The sequence below is a fragment of the Mus caroli genome, unplaced genomic scaffold (genome assembly GCF_978045245.1).
Source record: "Mus caroli unplaced genomic scaffold, Mus_caroli_1 scaffold_2, whole genome shotgun sequence".
In the NCBI taxonomy this organism is placed as follows: Eukaryota; Metazoa; Chordata; class Mammalia; order Rodentia; family Muridae; genus Mus; species Mus caroli.
The window spans coordinates 59,454,956-59,472,410 of record NW_028227257.1 but is presented as its reverse complement, the minus strand read 5'-3'; the positions used below and the strand labels follow the sequence as shown (position 1 = coordinate 59,472,410).

Sequence of the window (17,455 nt, the reverse complement as noted above, 5' to 3'; positions counted from 1 at the left end):
TAATCCTCATCAGGATAGATTCTCCAAGATGGCATACTGTTATATCTGTCACCATTGCAGCTTCTTTAAAATCGCAACATAAAAAGTAAAAAATATTCAACCCACTCAATACTTTTTTAAAAATCCTCATTTTTTTTTATTCCTTAAATGAATGTTATTCTAGTCCACTTTGCTAAAAGAAAACAGATACATCTTTGCAGTCTATCCTGGCAAGTCCATGTTTAATGTCACTGCAACTATTAATGGCTCAAAACCAAACACTGTAACAAAACACAGCCTGAATCCTCCTTGTATTTGAGAGTTTGAGTCCATTCATAATACACTCTCTCACACACATTCAATTCTACTAAATAACATCTTCCCATCATATACAGGTTAAAATAGAATTGTCTTCTTTAAATGTTAAAGGACAGCTTCCAAAGCTAGGGGAGAGAAGCCTATCAACTTTAATCCAAAGCAAAGTACAACTCAATGTCATTTTTACCTCTAAGGCAGCGCCACAACTGAAACAAAATGAACTTCATTGAAGGATCAGGTATCCTAGCGTCCCCATGATTATTTACTTCTCTGACTCGACAGTGCGTATATGTAGGCTCTTTTGTCCCTCTTTTGGCATCCCCGCGTATCAACAGCATCATCTTTGTCAAAGCAAATCCCTCTGGTCATTACTTCAATACTACAAAGTCCCGGCCTTCCTTGTTACCACACAAATGAGATTCGGTAGTCCCGTCACTCTTCCATTACAGTGGGAAAAGCAAGATAGAATGAAACGCTCATAATTTTAAAAGACTCCTCTCTGCTCCGTCCTGGTAGCCAGAAGAGTCATGAGTACAAGTGATATATGGGTCAGCCACAGAAACAGACGAAGCAGCTTCATGAACCTCCAAGTTCAGGGAAGGCACCCAAAGCCTCCGGGGAAATGGGGCAGAACCAGAAAGATCTCTGGGATGAGGATCAATTTGGGTCTGGCGTCGCCTCAGGGCGTGGGCATAAGAAACCCAGGGGTCTCGGGCAGTCTCCCCTCCACGCCTCGGTTGAGCTGAACCAGGGATGAGGCGGGCGCAGGGAAGCTTCTTGGAGACGCCCTGGGGCTCGGGGGTGTGTCCTACCTGGGCCGCGGCGGACGCAGGATCTCTGACGGAGGACGAGGGTATAGCTCAGGGTCCGCACCGGCAGCAGTCACCGCTCAGCAGGCGGGCCCGCCACCGCCTGCCCATCCCCCGCCGCCCACTGCGGCGGGACCGGAGCGCGGCTTAGACGGCCGGCGGTCCCCTCGGATGCCGTCCGCGTCTAAAGGCGGCGGCGGCGGCTGCGGGTATTGCTGCGGATTGCCCCGGGCCGCTGCTTTCGTGCCAGCCCCTGCTCCTCCTCCTCCTCCTGCCGCCGCCGCCTCCTCGTCCCTACCGCTCCCATCGCCGCTGCGGCGACTACTGCAGCGCCCGCTGACCCGGCCCGACGTTACTCTCCCCCCCGCAAGCCGCACAGCCTAGCCCACCCGCCCTGCCAGCGCGCACCGCCCACCTCTCCGCCGCGGGTGCTGATTGGAGAGCACGTTCCCAGCCCGTGGCGTCGGTTGGCTAGTCCCATTGCCTATCAGGAAAGGGGCGGAGAATTGGGCCGAGAGCGTCTCCGCCCCCCACCGGAGAATTGCCGCTATCTTCAGGTTTGCCTGAGAGGGCGAGTTACCGGGAAAGGAGCATCACAATGACAGTGCGCGTGTGCATGGGAATTCTGGGACTTGTAGTTCCAACCTCCGCTGCAACGGCCGGCCTGTCCTGAGGAGAGATGTAAGGCGCAGTGCTTCTGAGAGCCGACTTCAATAGGTCTTCTCCTAGCTCAGCGTGCTTATGGCCACAGAATTGGGCCCTTTGGAAGAAAATTGGTAATGCTTTGTCACTGAGGCGGTCGCGTCGAGAATCGTGAGGCCGGGTCATTGCTTAAGGTCTACTCGCCTGTTCAGACCTAGAGCTGCCAGGATCTGGGAAATGGGCGCTGTCCCCTAACCTCTTAAACTGCTGACTAGGGCCGGGAAACCGAAGGTATCGGGAGAAAAGAAAGGAGTTACAAAGATGTCAGCCTGGCGAGGGAGTGCCCATTCACAACCTACGAAAAAAGATTTCATTTGGCTTTTTTGATAAAGACAATGAACAACTTTCGTGTGGACCAGTCTGGGACTCTAAGCTGGGAGTTTGCAGGAGTGGCTCTAGACACACAAAGACTAACTATGAAGGGTGGGACACTGAGGCTGTATGGGAGACGTATTTCATGTTGAATGTGCCAAGCTCTTTGGTGAAAAAACAAAACAAAACCTAAGAGTAAGTCCCTCTTCTTTCTTTACTATCCATTATATATACATTAAAAATTAAGAATAAACTTTACCAAGATCACAAAACTGATGTCAAAACCAAACTGCGGATCTATTCCATATATGCCCAACGTTCTTTTTTCCTTAACAGTTGCAATGACTGCCACGAGTTTGCCAGGGACAGAGAGGATGCAATGGTATAAATTGTAAAGGTTCACTTTTTTTTTTTTTTTTTTTCGAGACAAGGTTTCTCTGTATATCCCTGGCTGTCCTGGAACTCCCTTTGTAGACCAGGCTGGCCTCGAACTCAGAAATCCGCTTGCCTCTGCCTCCCGAGTGCTGGGATTAAAGGCATACATCACCACGACCGGCTCAAAGGTTCACTTTTACTTTCAAATATTTTCTTAGGTGACAACAAAAGTGTTCTTACTGTTAAGGAACGACTGTCCTCTTTATATTCCTTTACAAGCAGGAGACATCTTTACTGCCTGTCATGTGCAGACTCTTGGACAAAAACCAAAACAAAAGGCAACTGATGGTGAAGTCATCTTGTTCTATTCAAACATGAAGACGTTGCCAGATTGTTTTGTTTCTATTGATGAAAGTTGGAAAATGCTTTTCCCCCCCATTAGTCAATACAGACATGTGCTACAACAACAGGTAGAATTTAAAAATTAGGTTAAGATACAAATGGGCTTCATTGTGGAATCTTCATTGTGTTCTTTTAAAGAGAGGCTGTAGCCCCCATGAAGCCCTGAATAGCCTCAGTTTTTTGATCTTCCTGCTTCAGTCTTGGGCATGCTGCAATTACAGCTTCCAGCTGGCATCTTGACAATCACCTTGTAAAATAAGCCAAGCCAGAATCAGCTAGCTAAGCCATTCCCCATATTCATCCCCACAAAAATATGATACAATAAATGTTTAAGGTTTAATCTGCAGTATCAAAAATAAATGTTTACTATTATCTTCAACACTGGTTGATTGTGTGGCGATAGCTACTAATACAGAAAGATTTGGGAAAATAGGCAGTGATGGTGGACAGCTTTAGTCCCAGCACTCAGGAGACAGAGGCAGGCGTTTCTCTGTGAGTTTGAGGCCAGCCTGGTCTACAGAGAGAGTTCCAGGACAACCAGGGCTACACAGAGAAACCCTGCTTTAAAATAAAAAAAGAGAAGAAAAGAGATTTGGGGAAATAAAGGTGAAATAGAAGACTGGCTCAGGTGTGCGGAATACCCTGGGTACATGAAGGAACAAAACTCAGATTTAAGAAGAATCTTACAAAGTAGTCAGTAAGATTCAGTTTTATACCAGGTAGACTTCATATAAGACATAATTCACTTTACAATAGTTTTTTCCCCCTTTGCTCTAGCACGAAATAAACAATACACTGAATAACCCTCTCCTTTTGCTGTTCTTCCATGGTGTGCTAATCTACCCACATTTAGGTGCCACTTTGTAATGTGTCTCCCCCCCACCCCCATCTCAACAGGAAATTATCTATGTGGGTCATTTGCAGCACGTGGTTACCAGGGCAACATGACAATGTTTTGTTTATTGTACCCTAGCAGGGTAAGCACAGTGCTCCAGAGCCACATCCCCAGCCCCAACACCACAGTATGAACCAGCATGAAGATCAAACAAAGAAGATGGCTGACAGTGTTTTCCTTCCTTGTCTTTAAAAATTCTCCTGGGATGTGAAGGAAGTGTTGGGTGCTCCTCTCTGTGCCTGTGGTAGCTAATATCCTTTGTCAACATGACAGGGTTCTAGCTAGAATCACCAAAGAGACAAGCTCTCTGCTCTCTTCCATGTGTCTATGAGGGATTATCTAGATTTTGTTAGTGGAGAGGGGGAAGACACACCCTAGTCCAGGTGGCATTGTAGGGTGTAGAGGAACCCTGAGTGAATGTGTGCAGTTGACATGAGAAAGGCAAAGTGCCTCCCATTCCCCAGGTCTGAGTGCAAATGCTGGCCGTGTGTGCAGAAAAGCAAGAAAGGAAGTTAACCACCAAGGGGACCAGACATCTCACGCTCCATAGCTTCCCCCTCCATACTGGACTCTGAACCTTTGAACTATGAACCAAAATAAACTCTTCCTTAAGCTGCTTCCCCCCCAACTCCGCACCCCCCACCAGGTTTTTTGTCAGCACAAGAGAATTAGCTAAGCTGCACCAGAAAAGCCAAAGTCTCAGGTGGCCAACAGTGTGGCTCACTGGTAGAGCACAGGTTCATCATGAACAATGTTTTAAGTCCAATTCCTGGGGTCAAAAAAGCAAAAACAAAACCTCTCAGACCCCAGAACTGTACACTAATAACTGTGTATTAATTTCCTTATAGCTGTCAGGCTGCTTTCAAGCTGAGTACACAGAGCTTCAAACCATGAAATCCAATCGTGGGATTTACAGTGCTTCTGCAAACCACCAAACAGCCTTGCTTTATATTCTCCATCAAACTAGTTTCTATTTAAACATTACTCAATTGACAGAATCTCTATAAACAAATTTTCATAGGGTGGACTACTTTGCTAGGTACTAGAAAAACAAATACAAATAAACTTCAGAGTTCTGCTATGTATTTAGCAAATAGAATGCATTGTAGCAACTACTGCTTTGGAAGTTTGTAGCTCAGTTAGACACACTATAACAGGAGTCACTAAACAAGACTGTGTGAGCAGAGGCCCAGGATTCTCTGAGAGTGCCGCAGTTCAGTTTTTAACAGAAACGTCCTCACACCAATTGTATGAACTACCCTGTTTTGTGTCCTGGTTTTATTTTTTAATAATTTTGAAACTTCATCATTTTGTGTTGATAAGCTTTATGTCAAAAATTTAAAATCCAAATATGAAGAATAAAGCTAGAAAAAAGTGTTGGACGGCTAGACAAGGTAGCCATAATTTGGAGGATATGAGTTATTGAATATCAATTTTGGTTTGATGGCAATTAAAATAGACTATAAGGGAGTATTGAGCCTGACAAAAGTAAAGTTAAAGAAAGAAAGAAAAAGTTTACATTTGTAAAGTAATTCCAGGGTAAGATCAATGCATTTGACTAACTTGCCTAAAGACCCTGGGTTTGATCTCTTTCTGCCAAAAGAAAGGAAGAAATGATTCTATGATTCTATTCTAATTGTAGGGGGTTGTTTTGTTTTGTTTTGTTTTTGAGACAGGGTTTCCCTATGTAGCCTTGAGCTGTTCTGAAACTTCTGTAGACCCAGTTGGCCTCAAACTCTCAGTGATCTACCTACCTTTGCCTCCTGAGTGCTGGGATTAAATGCACACACCACCACTGCGCACTCCCCTCCCCCCCCCCAGTTGTTTCTTAATTTCCTTGCCATTTTCCCCTAACTTTTATGAGACTCCAATTAATGATATCATTAAGGGTAAGACTTAAAAAGTGTTTTTGGTGTCTTTGGTGGGGAAAGTACTAGAGACTGAACCTAGACCATCAGCATTCTAGGCAAGTAGTTTACCATTGAGCCATAGCTTCAAGCCAGCAGTTAAGTGTTTTAGAATATTAAATTCTATGTTTTTGCTCAGGTTTTTTATGTATTTATTTTTAATGTGCATTTTCTTGGTGTTTGGCCTATATGTCTGTCTGTCTGTCTGAGGGAGTTGGAGCCACTGGAGGTATAGCTGTGAGCTGCCATGTGCGGGATGGGAATTGATCCTAGGTCCTTTGGAAAAGCAGTCAAAGCTCTTAACCATTGAGCCATCCCTCTCCAGCCCTGTCAGCTGTTAACCATTGAGCCATCCCTCTCCAGCCCTGTCAGCTGTTAACCATTGAGCCATCCCTCTCCAGCCCTGTCAGCTGTTAACCATTGAGCCATCCCTCTCCAGCCCTGTCAGCTGTTAACCATTGAGCCATCCCTCTCCAGCCCTGTCAACTGTTGTTTTTATTTGGGTACCAGGAATTGAATGCTCAGGGCTTTTTTGTTTTGGGGGGTTTGTTTTGTTTGGATCCCCCTTGTGTGCAATGGGAAAGTTATCTAGTAATACATCATTATATCCCTATAGGCTTAGTTTAGCTCATTGGTTCGCTTGGTTTTACTGAGACAAAGTCCCGCCACTAGCACAGGCTAGCTTCAAATTTCATAGCTCCCAGCATGCTTCCATTTCTCAAGTGCTGGGACCATGGGCTTGTGCTCACTCTGCCGGGCGTTCTAGTGAGTTTTAAATGAGAAACGACGAGGTAGTGCTGTGATCCTTGATATTGTGTGTCTCTTGACAGTCAAGAAAAGGCTCTGTGATTTCTACAGTTTGGGATTAGCTCACTACTCCAAACACTGAACCACTCACACTGTAACTGTGGTGATTTTGAGACCTTGACAGTTTGGCAGGCTGGCAGTGCTAATAGTGTCTGTCACTGCAGGGGGGCACTCGACCTCCTAGTTAGAGATTTTAAAAAAACCTTTATTGCCAGGCATGGTGACTCATGCTTTTAGTCCCAGCACTTGGGAGGCAGAGAGGCAAATTTCTGAGTTCGAGGCCAGCCTGGTCTACAAAGTGAGTTCCAGGACAGCCAGGGCTACACAGAGAAACCCTGTCTCGAAAACAACTTTTATTGAGGTAGGATGATAATCATCCTGATAAATATTATTCTAATATATTTTCTAGTACTGTTATTTGGGCATAGTATATTCTACACTATAAAAATATTTGTAAATGGCAGATACATTTTTAGAAATGTACTATATATAATATATATGTGTGTGTATATACAGTCAAAGTTGCTGTATAATATATGGTGAATTAAATGAATACAAGATGTGGATCCCATATGTTCTATTATGTTTTGAATTTTTTTTACATGTATTATTTTAAACTGTAATCCTTCATACTTCCTACTCTTTTTTAATATTTAAGTACACACAATTGTTAAACCAAACCAAACCAAACCAAACCCAAACAAATAATCCACCAAGCAACAACAAAACTCACAAACCTATTTTTGCACGAATGAATTCTTGGAGTGGGAATATAGTTCCATATTAGAGCACTTACCTGGCATGCTCAAAGTCCTAAGTTTGATCCCCAGCACTGCAAACTGATTCATGAGAAAAGCTAAATACTAACAAGAACAAACCACACATGCTCTATTGCTTTGTATCAACTTCCAAACTGTGCTCTAAGGACTTAAGGACTTCTGGCTTTCCCTTAAAGATTTTTTTTTAAACTTTTAAGTGTGTGTGTGTGTGTGTGTGAGAGAGAGAGAGAGAGAGCGAGAGAGAGAGCACATACTGAAGTACCTGAGAATCAAATTTATGACCTCTGAAAGTACAATGCATGTTCTTCCCTCCTGAGCCATCCTTTCAGCCTGGGCTTGCTTTTTTTAAATTTTTTTTTAATCTTCTGCTTTAAAATGGTTATATATTGCTTTATTGATTTCTTTAGGGCCTCCCAGAAACGTGACCAGGGTTAATTGTCAAGACTTCAGAAGAGAGAGAGAGAGAGAGAGAGAGAGAGAGAGAGAGAGAGAGAGAGCGAGCACTTTTATTTACTTAGTCCTGGCACTTTAAATGTAGAAGGGGCTGGTATCAAACTCACAAAGATCAGCTGGTCTCTGTTCTAATATGAAAGGTACATACCATTTCTCCTGGCTTGGGGGGACACTCTTAGTAACTTTACTTTAACAATGATAAATGCATAGAAGCAGAATTTGGCTTCCTGGTTCCAAGGCTGCATTCCAGGGTTGCTGCTGCCTGTCCTCAGCACTAATTCTACTGTGTATACTGTTGTGTTTGCTCTTTACAAATCAGGTTGCGGCTATACTGGAGGATGTAGAGATCCAGTTGGAAATGGGAGCTTGGTCCAGTGAGTTCTGAGCCAACTATAATTACAACTCAGAACCCTGCCTCAACCCCCTCCCCAAGTCCCTTGTAATAACTGTCCATCTGCTCCAGGTATGTGAGTAATCATGCTTTTCGAATGTGGGTATTTTAATATCGGTGACTGTTTAGGATAGCTCATTCCTCCTGCTGAGCTGACCCCTTATCATTTTATTTCATTTCCCTAACTGATCTTCCTTCCCAGACTATTGAGTAGCTGCCCAGCCAATCAATTCTCTCTCTCTCTCTCTCTTTCTCTCTACACACACACACATACACACACACACTCTTTTGATTTAGCTGTACTTCACCTCACATGACTACTCTTGTGTTTTGGGGTGGGGCTCCATTTGCATAGAGCATCTTATTGAATTTCTTCACACTCAGTACCTGCATATCTTGTTCTGTTTTGGCACTTATTTACTGGTTACACACACACACACACACACACACACACACACACACACGGATATATGGATGTATGTGTTTGTGTATGGTCACGTGTGCTATGGAATGCATGTGGAGGTCAGAGAACAGCTTGTGTAGTCAGTTCTCTACTATTTGTCGGGAATCTTTCTGGAATAAGCATCAAACACCAACGAGAGTAGAGAAGAGATGTCACCAGTGGATCAAAGCCAGGACAGCTCCTGAAAGGCTTCAATCCTGGATCCAGTTTGCATTCTCATTTTATATTCGAAAACCACAAAGTGGGCCAGGCAAACAAGCAATATTTTACAGAGTGTATGTTGCAGTCAGCAGGTTGTTAAGGGCAACAGCCCATTGTTCCAGCTCTTTCTCCATGTCATCATATTTCAGGTAGCCAGTGACATCATGCTTGGCAAACAGGCAGTGCAAGCAGTGCTTTAATAAATCACCAAATGAGCATTTAACAAATGGTCTTTTCTACCTTGTTCTACTTCTCTACCATGTGTGGTCTGGGGATGGAGCTCAGGTTGTCAGACTTGGTGGCCAGTGCCTTTACCAGCTCTCTCTGGTCCCCCGTGTGCCCTATTAAAGGTGAAATCAAACCATGTCCTTATAAGCAACGAAACTTGGGTATAGTTTTTTCATTCAAGTTAATCACTCTGTCTTGTAGCACTTGTTTCATTTCATTTCACTGGTTAGCTATTTAGTGGTAAGCAATTATGTAACATATCTTAGTTTTGAGTTCTTTTCTCTCTTAGACTTTTCCCTTTGGCTAAATGATTTACTCCAGTCATGTTTTGATCGCTTACTATTTTCTGTTTGTCTACTTTAGACTTTTGTTTTATAGTTACTATAGGCTTAAAAAAACCCCAGAGTTTGGTTATAACAAACCAATCTGTATGACAGCAGTATAACTCGAGGAAAGGAAAACTACATTAAACAACAAACCCTACACTTTTGAGATCGCTCTTCCTCGCTGAACTTTGAATGCTTCATTTCCTATCTTCCTATTTGACTTGTCTGCAATGGTTAATCTCAATTGTCAGCTTGGCGAGATCTAGAATTACCTGGGAGATGAACTTCTGGGCGATTGTCTTGATTAGCTTAGTTGAAACAGGAAGGCCTAGCCACTATGGTGAGAGGGACAGACCATACCTGAGCTGAGATACTAGCCTGTACAAAAAAGGACAAAGTGAGCTGAGCCCAGGAATTGGTTGCTTCATACTTTCTGCAGATACAATGTGACAAGCTACTTAAGCTCTTGCTACTTTTAACTGGGAGCCAAAATAAACTATTTCTAAAGTTGCTTTTTATCAGTGTATTTTTATCACAGCAATAGGAAAAGCAAGACACTCTCATATGCCATTATTTTCTTTTCAGAAACATAACTATGTTATGGAGGCTGGTCTCCAAACTGATAGGCTCAAGCAATCCTTCTGCCTCAGACTCCTCAGTCATCGGGTCTGCCAGGCACTAACTACCCACTTTCCTTGGCTTATAGAAGCTTTTTTTTTTTTTTTTAATATAGAATCTTTTTTTTTAAATCTTCTTATTGGTTAATAGTGGTTGGCCTACTGTTTTACAATACTAGAACATTCTGACTTAATCTGTACAGTCACTCTTGCCTGTGAGTATCTTTCCTTTCTTGTGGTGCTGGGAATCAAACCCAGGTCTTATACATACTAGGCAAGTGGTCTACTTGACCTAAATTCTTAGCCCCAAACTCTTTTTTCTTTTTCAATCCTGAAGGCTAGCTTATCTTGGCTGATTTTCCCCCTGTCAGTACTATGTACATCTTAAGTACTTTCTCTTTGCTTATAAGATTTCTGAGAAGTTTGCCATCAGGTAAACAGAGACTCTCTTTATGTTTGTTTCTTTTCTCTTGCAGCTTTGAGAATCTTTATATTTTATACCTTTGAGAGCTTAATTATGACAATGGGGCAAAATACTGAATTAAAACCTTCCAGTTTTGTACTATGTCATAAAATGTGTTTAATGTAGGCATAGAACACTACATGCAAAGAATGTGTATAAATCTACATATGGTGATGCAATGTATAGTCAAAAAGTTTGGAGACCATTAACCCTAAAAGTCTGTGTCTTGAAAAAACTTTAACCTGGGTGTGGTGACATATGCCTATAACTCCAGTTCTTCAGAGATGGAGGCAGAAAGATCAGGAGTTCAAGGCCAACCTCAGCTATGTCATGAGTTTGAGCACAGCATGAGCCCCAAGAGACTCTGCCTAAAACAAACAAACAAAACATGGCCAAACTTACATTACTTTTAAGTAGAGCTCCTTTCTAGGTAAGGCTTTTATACTTCAAACCCAAATGCCCAAACATGAGAAGTCCCTTTTTTCTTTTTAAATATACACATATAAGATATTTTATTTCAAAAAAAGCACAAGAACATTATACAAGTTTTTAATTTACATTTTTGCAATAAAAGATATCAATATATGCATCATTTGTATAACTTCATCATGAATGGAATTTGAATCAGTGGTATAAACATGTTGCAGTCACTAAATATAGATCATCATCACAGTGAACCAAAATGCATAGTTGTTATAAAATGACAAATGACCACTAAAAGGTGAACTCACAGCCCGTACACTAACATAATAAATTAATTATACAGATATATGTTTATCTTTACTGTATCATTAAAATCCTTGCCAACCCCTCACCAATATTAAAAACACAGAGTCAGAGCCATCCCACTGAACCAATTCTTTCATACACTACACTACATAAAGTGACTTGGTTGCTTAAGTAAACTTCTCAGCAGACTTAAATCATTTGTCATGATGAATACTATTAAAGATCCCGTGGGCTGGGGCAGCGCTGTGACCTACGTCCACCTCCAGTGCAGAAACTTCCATTTCAAGAAGCAGAACTCAGTGATGAATTAGGCTCTTTGGCTAGTGCTAGCTAGTCCTCCTGGCAGCTTGAAAGCTTAGCTCCAGGGTTTACAAATTGAATCTAAGAAGGCTAAAAATAAAGTCTTTATCCTTGGCAAATGGGGGCCAGATGACTAAGGCAGAAATGAGCATCTTATGTTGCCTATTCTAGCCCAGATTTCAGAGCTAAACAATCTCTCAAAAAAATTTATAGAAAAAACAAAGGGCAATGTTCAAATTACTTAATCATATTGGCAAATGGCACAAGCCAAATACTGAATTTACTGATTTTTGTCTCTTATAATTGCTGTGAGTAGTATTTATCCAAGTAGGAAATCATGATTGTGAGTCTGGTGCCTGCTCACACCAATTCCTTACTGCAAAACCCACTTTTCATTCCATAAAAATGGCAACAAATTTAGCCCCAAATGTGCATCACTGATCACTTATCAAATGTATTTTTACTTCCTGGTCTTCACTAAATAGAAGGCAGGAAAACACTTAGACACACACATGGCAGCAGTAGCCAAGGGCAAAGGAAGAGACAATCTCCAAACATATCTTTCAACTGCAGTATTACCCAATACCACAGAAGCTAAAATAAGTATCAACTGATCTACTCACAAGTTCTTGATATAAAACGGTAAAGCCAAGAATCAAGAGGTCTATGCACAGACTCAAGAGAGCTGCATTATTTATACAATGCAAGATGGCTCAACCACAGCAGGTTATAACAGGACACACACCTGATTACGTTGCTTTTTTGTTATTGTTGTTGTTTATATTAATCATAAACACGTTTATGAAAGGTTTCACCTAGACATTAAATCAAGGATCTGTTTCTTACAAACCATAGAAGGTTACAGAACTGGCTTAAATACAGTGTTCTAATTTCATTTCTTATGACCATTCACTGGGGCAATTGTCTGATTCTCATTCTACAAAGAGTTTGTTTCAAAACAAGAGTTTTCTGAGAGACAATAGGATGGGGCCCCAAGAGACGAGATCTTACTGCAGAAATCTGCCTTAAGAAATTTAACTGATGGAGAACTTGTGACTCCACAGAGCATCCTGGAATCAGGTAAGGATAACAGGCTTTTGTATAAGGAATGCATAATGAGCACATTCTCCTGAGTCTACTTGAGGCCTACACTGGAAGGATGCTTTCCAGACTAGCACAGCTAACACTCTCCATAGAGAGATTTAGATCTGTTTCTGACTGAAGCCATAGGTGGTACAATAAGGATATTTTCTTAAAGAAGAAAGTTGTTTACATGTTTTGAAATTTTTAGTTGAAAGAAACTGCATAGTTGTGCAATTCCTCTTTAGACCATCACAGGTGATCAGCATCTTTTCAGAGATCTAACCCAAGCTAAACTACACTCGAGAAACACCAAATACAAAAGTGCAGAGATGTTAGCCAGATGGAGAAATGTCCACAAATGCTTAATGTGACCTCATTAACCAGGTGGGTGATATGAAATAAACTAGGACAGTTATGAAGGGAAAGGAGTTTTCTGGAAATATTAGCAGAAATAGACACTTGGATGAACAAGCATTTCTTTAGTGTTCTAGAACATAAAACATTAATCTATGTCTTGTTTTTCCCTTGAAGCTTATGTTTGATAATTGAAAGCAATATTCCATTAAGGAATATTTTATTAATGTATGTGAATCTGGACATGGATCAAAAGACCCTCCAATACTTCCCCGTCCTCAGAAAGTTCTCTAGGATTTTAGATCAGTCTTTATTATTGATGTCACTCATGATTGTCTTGAGGCAGAGCTGGAGCTCAGAGTAACTGCCAGTTGAATCCAAATAGCATCTGATTAGTCTCCTGGCTCCGAGCAATCTCTTCTATAATGCAGTGCTGTTGCCAGACCAAATGCAGCTTCCGATACCGCTCCCGAGATAAATGAAGTGGGTTTCCTCTCCTTCAGGAAAAAAAACCAAAAAAACAAAAAACAAAAAAAACAAAGCTGACATCGAAGCTTTAATCAATAACAGTGCCATCTCTAATCTTAAATCAGTACACACTACCAAGACGTCCCTGCAGCTGTGAGCACAAGCATCAGGCCGAGGCCGAGAAACAGGGCAACTCTTCACTGATTACTAAGAACTTGGCGCACCACTTAGTTAAGGAAGCAGAAATAGACTATTTGGGAAATCAGGTCTCAGACATAATGAACATAATGAGACCTCATTTAAACAGGTTCTAACTTGAAGCAGCTCTGGTCTTTCCTGGTGGCTAGCTGAATGGGGTTCTAATGGCTTTCTGTCCTCACAATTTACCCAGCTTCAGTTTATGATTTTGTGTAGGAGGTTAGGTTTGAGGCATAACACTAAGATCTTAAATCATTCTTCTCCTCAGAAACACTTTGTTTTATAACCTTCCCTATGATTCATCTTGCACATGCTTGGTGAGCACTTTCTTGGGTTTTGTTTGTGTTTTTTTCTCAGTCTTGTTACAGTGTCCAGGCTGGGTGTGAACAGTGATACTCCAGTGGCCTTCCTGCTTCATCCTCCCAGGTAGCAAGGACTCCGTATAGATGTGCTGGCTTAGCAAATGTTTAAGTAAGTACATTTCTTTTCCAGGGTTACCTAGTTTGCAACACTGTGCCAGCTAACACAAAAAGTCTAAAGTCTGGTGAGTACAGTCATAGCCATACCTGGCATCTCAGTCCCTGGAACACCAGATGTCTCAGCTCCTTGTCAACTTTCACACTGTTTATCATTAACTTAAAAGTTCCACATTTTTGTACTTTTCTAGAACAACTCCAGATTATCCTGGGTTATTAACTATTTTGTTGTTGCTATTGGTTTTGTTTTTGGGCTAAACTCTCACCATGTGGCCCTGGCTGGCCACTATTCAGATCTGATGAATCTTAAATTCACGGAGATTCACCTGTACTTGCCTCTTGTGTACTGGAATTAAAAGTGACCTCCACCCTGACCAGCATTAACTGCTTTGACCACTCAGTACCTTCCTCTTAAACTTAAAGGCAAGTCAAATGCTGTCTCAATAAAAACAAATCCCTATATAATCCATTAGAGCCCAAGCCCTATCTAGTGAGTCTATTCATCTGGATGATATTTTAAAAGAATAATAAAGTTTGGGAGAGAACTCTGTCAGTCAAGTGCCTGCCATGCAAACCTGAGGGGCTGAGTTCAAGGCCCCAAATCTACATAAAAAGTTGATAACATGTGGTACTGACCAGCCACTCACCCTCCTAGCATCAGGGAACCTGTCTTACTATCTCACCAGGGCCAGGTATGCTGGAGAGTGGGCTCAGTGGTTAAGATACTAACTACTGTCAGAGAAGACCAAGGTTCAGTTCCCAGCATCCAAATGGCAGCTCACAAATATCAGTAACTCTATTTCTAGAGTTTTATGTTTAAAGAACTATTAATATACACATACAATAAAGCAAATAAAATATAAGACAACTGATTAAACCTTCCACTAAAGAAAATCTTACTTTAGCCCTGGGTCTGTTTCTCCATATTCATCCAAGTAAGGGGCTGGGTAGGCACAGCCTCTGGCTTTTCCTTCCACCAGGACCACCCTGCATTCTCTGATTCTGAAAAGTAAATCCAATGTTAACAAACACTGTTAGATACACATATGCAGATGACAGACATTGAATCAAAGTTAAAGACAAGACATACCCAGTAAACATTTAATAAAAAGGCAATACAGCCGTGGATGAATATATTATACTGTGGGGTTTTTTTTTGTTTTGTTTTGTTTTTTTTGAAGAAAGGTCTTTCTGTGTAGCCCTGGCTATCCTGCAACTCACTTTATAGACCAGGCTGGCCTTGAACTCATCCACCAGCCTCTGCCTCCCCAGTACTGGGATTAAAAGGCACGTGCCACCACTGGCCTGCAATAGACTGTGTTTTGTCTGAGTAGAAGGAACAAACACTGCTGTTTTTCTTGATGCATTAGAAAAGGATCCATGAGCCGGGCATGGTGGCGCATGCCTTTCTGAGTTCGAGGCCAGCTTGGTCTACAGAGTGAGTTCCAGGACAGCCAGGGCTACTGAGAAACCCTGTCTCGAAAAACCAAAAAAAAAAAAAAAAAAAAAAAAAAAAAGGATCCATGGACCTAGAGAAATGGGAAATTAGTAATTCTACCTGGATATATTGAATGGGAGACTTTCCTGTGAGCCATAGGACCCTGGAGAAATGTGGCTGGGGCTATTTTTGCCTTTTCCTAACTTGCTACTTAGGCAGAAGGGGGCTTCAAGGAATGATAGAGCACCCTCCAGTCTAGAACTGTCAACTAAATTAGCGTTAAAGGCTTTCCTAGTTCAAGCCAACCTCCAATAGTACTTGGAGTACACTTGAGACGCTTATTGCAGAGAAGGTTAAGGACCACAGTGAGAAATCATAAGGCAAACAAATTACAAAGAACAGTTGGGATAGACAGACTTATTCCTGTGGCTTCTCTACAAGCAAACACGTATTTGAGTTTGACTTCTATACCGTTCTTTGCTCTTGTCTCAAAGGTTGCCTTTTTTTTTTTAAGATTTATTTATTTATTTATTTAATGCATATGAGTACCCTGTAACTGTACAGATGATTGTGAGCCATCATGTGATTGCTAGGAATTGAACTCAGAACCTCTGCTCGCTCTGGTCCCTCTTGCTCCAGCCCAAAGATTTATTATTATATGTAAGTACACTGTAGCTGTCTTCAGACACACCAGAAAAGGGCGTCAGATCTCATTACGGATGGTTGTGAGCCACCATGTGGTTGCTGGGATTTGAACTCAGTGCCTTTGGAAGAGCAGTCAGTGCTTTTACCCACTGAGCCATCTAACCAGCCCCTCAAAGGTTGCCTTTAAGCAATGATAACATATCTCACAGTAAGTCTTAAGAGTTTATATAGGCAAAAATTGAATTTCACAGGAAAATGGACAGAAAAAACACAGAAATTAACTTTAAATTTTATTTCTCCCATGCAAGCTATCCTCGTTTATAAATAACTATTGTTCTAAGTAGTCAATCTTTTGTTTAAAGAAGGAAATAAAAACATCTTAAAGAAAGACAAACATAGGCCTGCACTTGGGAGGCAGGATCTCTGAGAGTTCAAGGCCAGCCTGGTCTCTATAGAGAGAACCTGTCTCAAAATAAATAGCTGGGTATGGTGGCCCATGCCTTTAATCCCAGTACTCTGGAGGCAGAAGCAGACGATATCTGTAAGTTCCAGGCTAGCCTGGGCTACAAAACAAGTTCTAAGACAACCAGAACTACACAGAAAAGTTCTGTCCCAGAAAACCTAAATAAATATACAAGTAAACACATACATAAATAAGGCAGTCTGAAATTAATAATTTGCACATACTTTATAAGCATAAGTTTTAGGATTTCAAGCTTTCCTTTCATATCTAAATATTACACAGAACTGGAATCACTGATATAAAGTCTATGCCACTAAAGATTTCTCTAACAATGAAGGAAATGTAAACAGAATATTATATTTTTTAAAAGAACTACTTATTCTACTGGCATATTCACTTGATACATGTTATCAGATGACTCCATACTCACTTTAGGAAAATGCAGACTCCAGCACCACAATGAAGTGCATGAAAAACGCATGCTCCAACCTCTTCCCCATTCACTATTTCTTGGCAACAGATGTTCTGAGAACACAGGATGGCCCCACAGAAAAGACAGAGGACAGGATGCTTTCGCTCATCATCTGCAGACCGTGGACACCTCAACAGGGGAAGACACATTCGTGTTGGAAAACAAGAAGCACATCATGTATCTATTTAGTAATAAAGCCTGTTCCATCACTCACCCTACTCAGCAGAGAAAGACAAATGACGTTTAATTAGATGATTACTCATTTATTTTACTTGAAGGGGACATTTTTAAAAATTGATTAAAGGGCTAGGGATATGGCTCAGTGGTTAAGAGAGCTTCCTGCTCTTCCAGAAACTCTGAGATCACTCTAGCCCCTCATGCCTGCCTGTAAGTACAGCTCCG

General features: G+C 41.5%; 2 protein-coding genes across 11 annotated transcripts in view; both read right to left on the bottom strand.

Moving 5' to 3' along the window:
• Positions 1-1,666, bottom strand: part of Ttbk2 (tau tubulin kinase 2) — a 124,447-nt gene extending 122,781 nt beyond the window's left edge. For 3 of the 9 annotated variants that reach the window (XM_085834533.1, XM_029470471.2, XM_021155970.3), the window contains exon 1: positions 1,110-1,504. Coding sequence is in view for 2 of the 9 variants with exons in the window: in XM_021155967.3 (XP_021011626.1) it covers positions 1,522-1,587 (66 nt within the window). In the remaining 7 variants the exon portion in view is untranslated. The other 6 variants (XM_021155967.3, XM_085834532.1, XM_021155971.3 and 3 more) reach the window with 3 other exon arrangements.
• Positions 1,667-10,897: 9,231 nt separating this feature from the next.
• Positions 10,898-17,455, bottom strand: part of Ubr1 (ubiquitin protein ligase E3 component n-recognin 1) — a 133,716-nt gene continuing 127,158 nt past the window's right edge. For both annotated transcript variants that reach the window (XM_021184371.3, XM_029469902.2), the window contains exons 45-47: positions 17,012-17,182; positions 14,936-15,037; positions 10,898-13,390 (exon numbers count right to left, since the gene is read on the bottom strand). In XM_021184371.3, the coding sequence (XP_021040030.1) occupies positions 13,249-13,390; positions 14,936-15,037; positions 17,012-17,182 (415 nt within the window). In that variant the 3' untranslated portion in view covers positions 10,898-13,248. The remainder of the gene's footprint in view (positions 13,391-14,935; positions 15,038-17,011; positions 17,183-17,455) is intronic.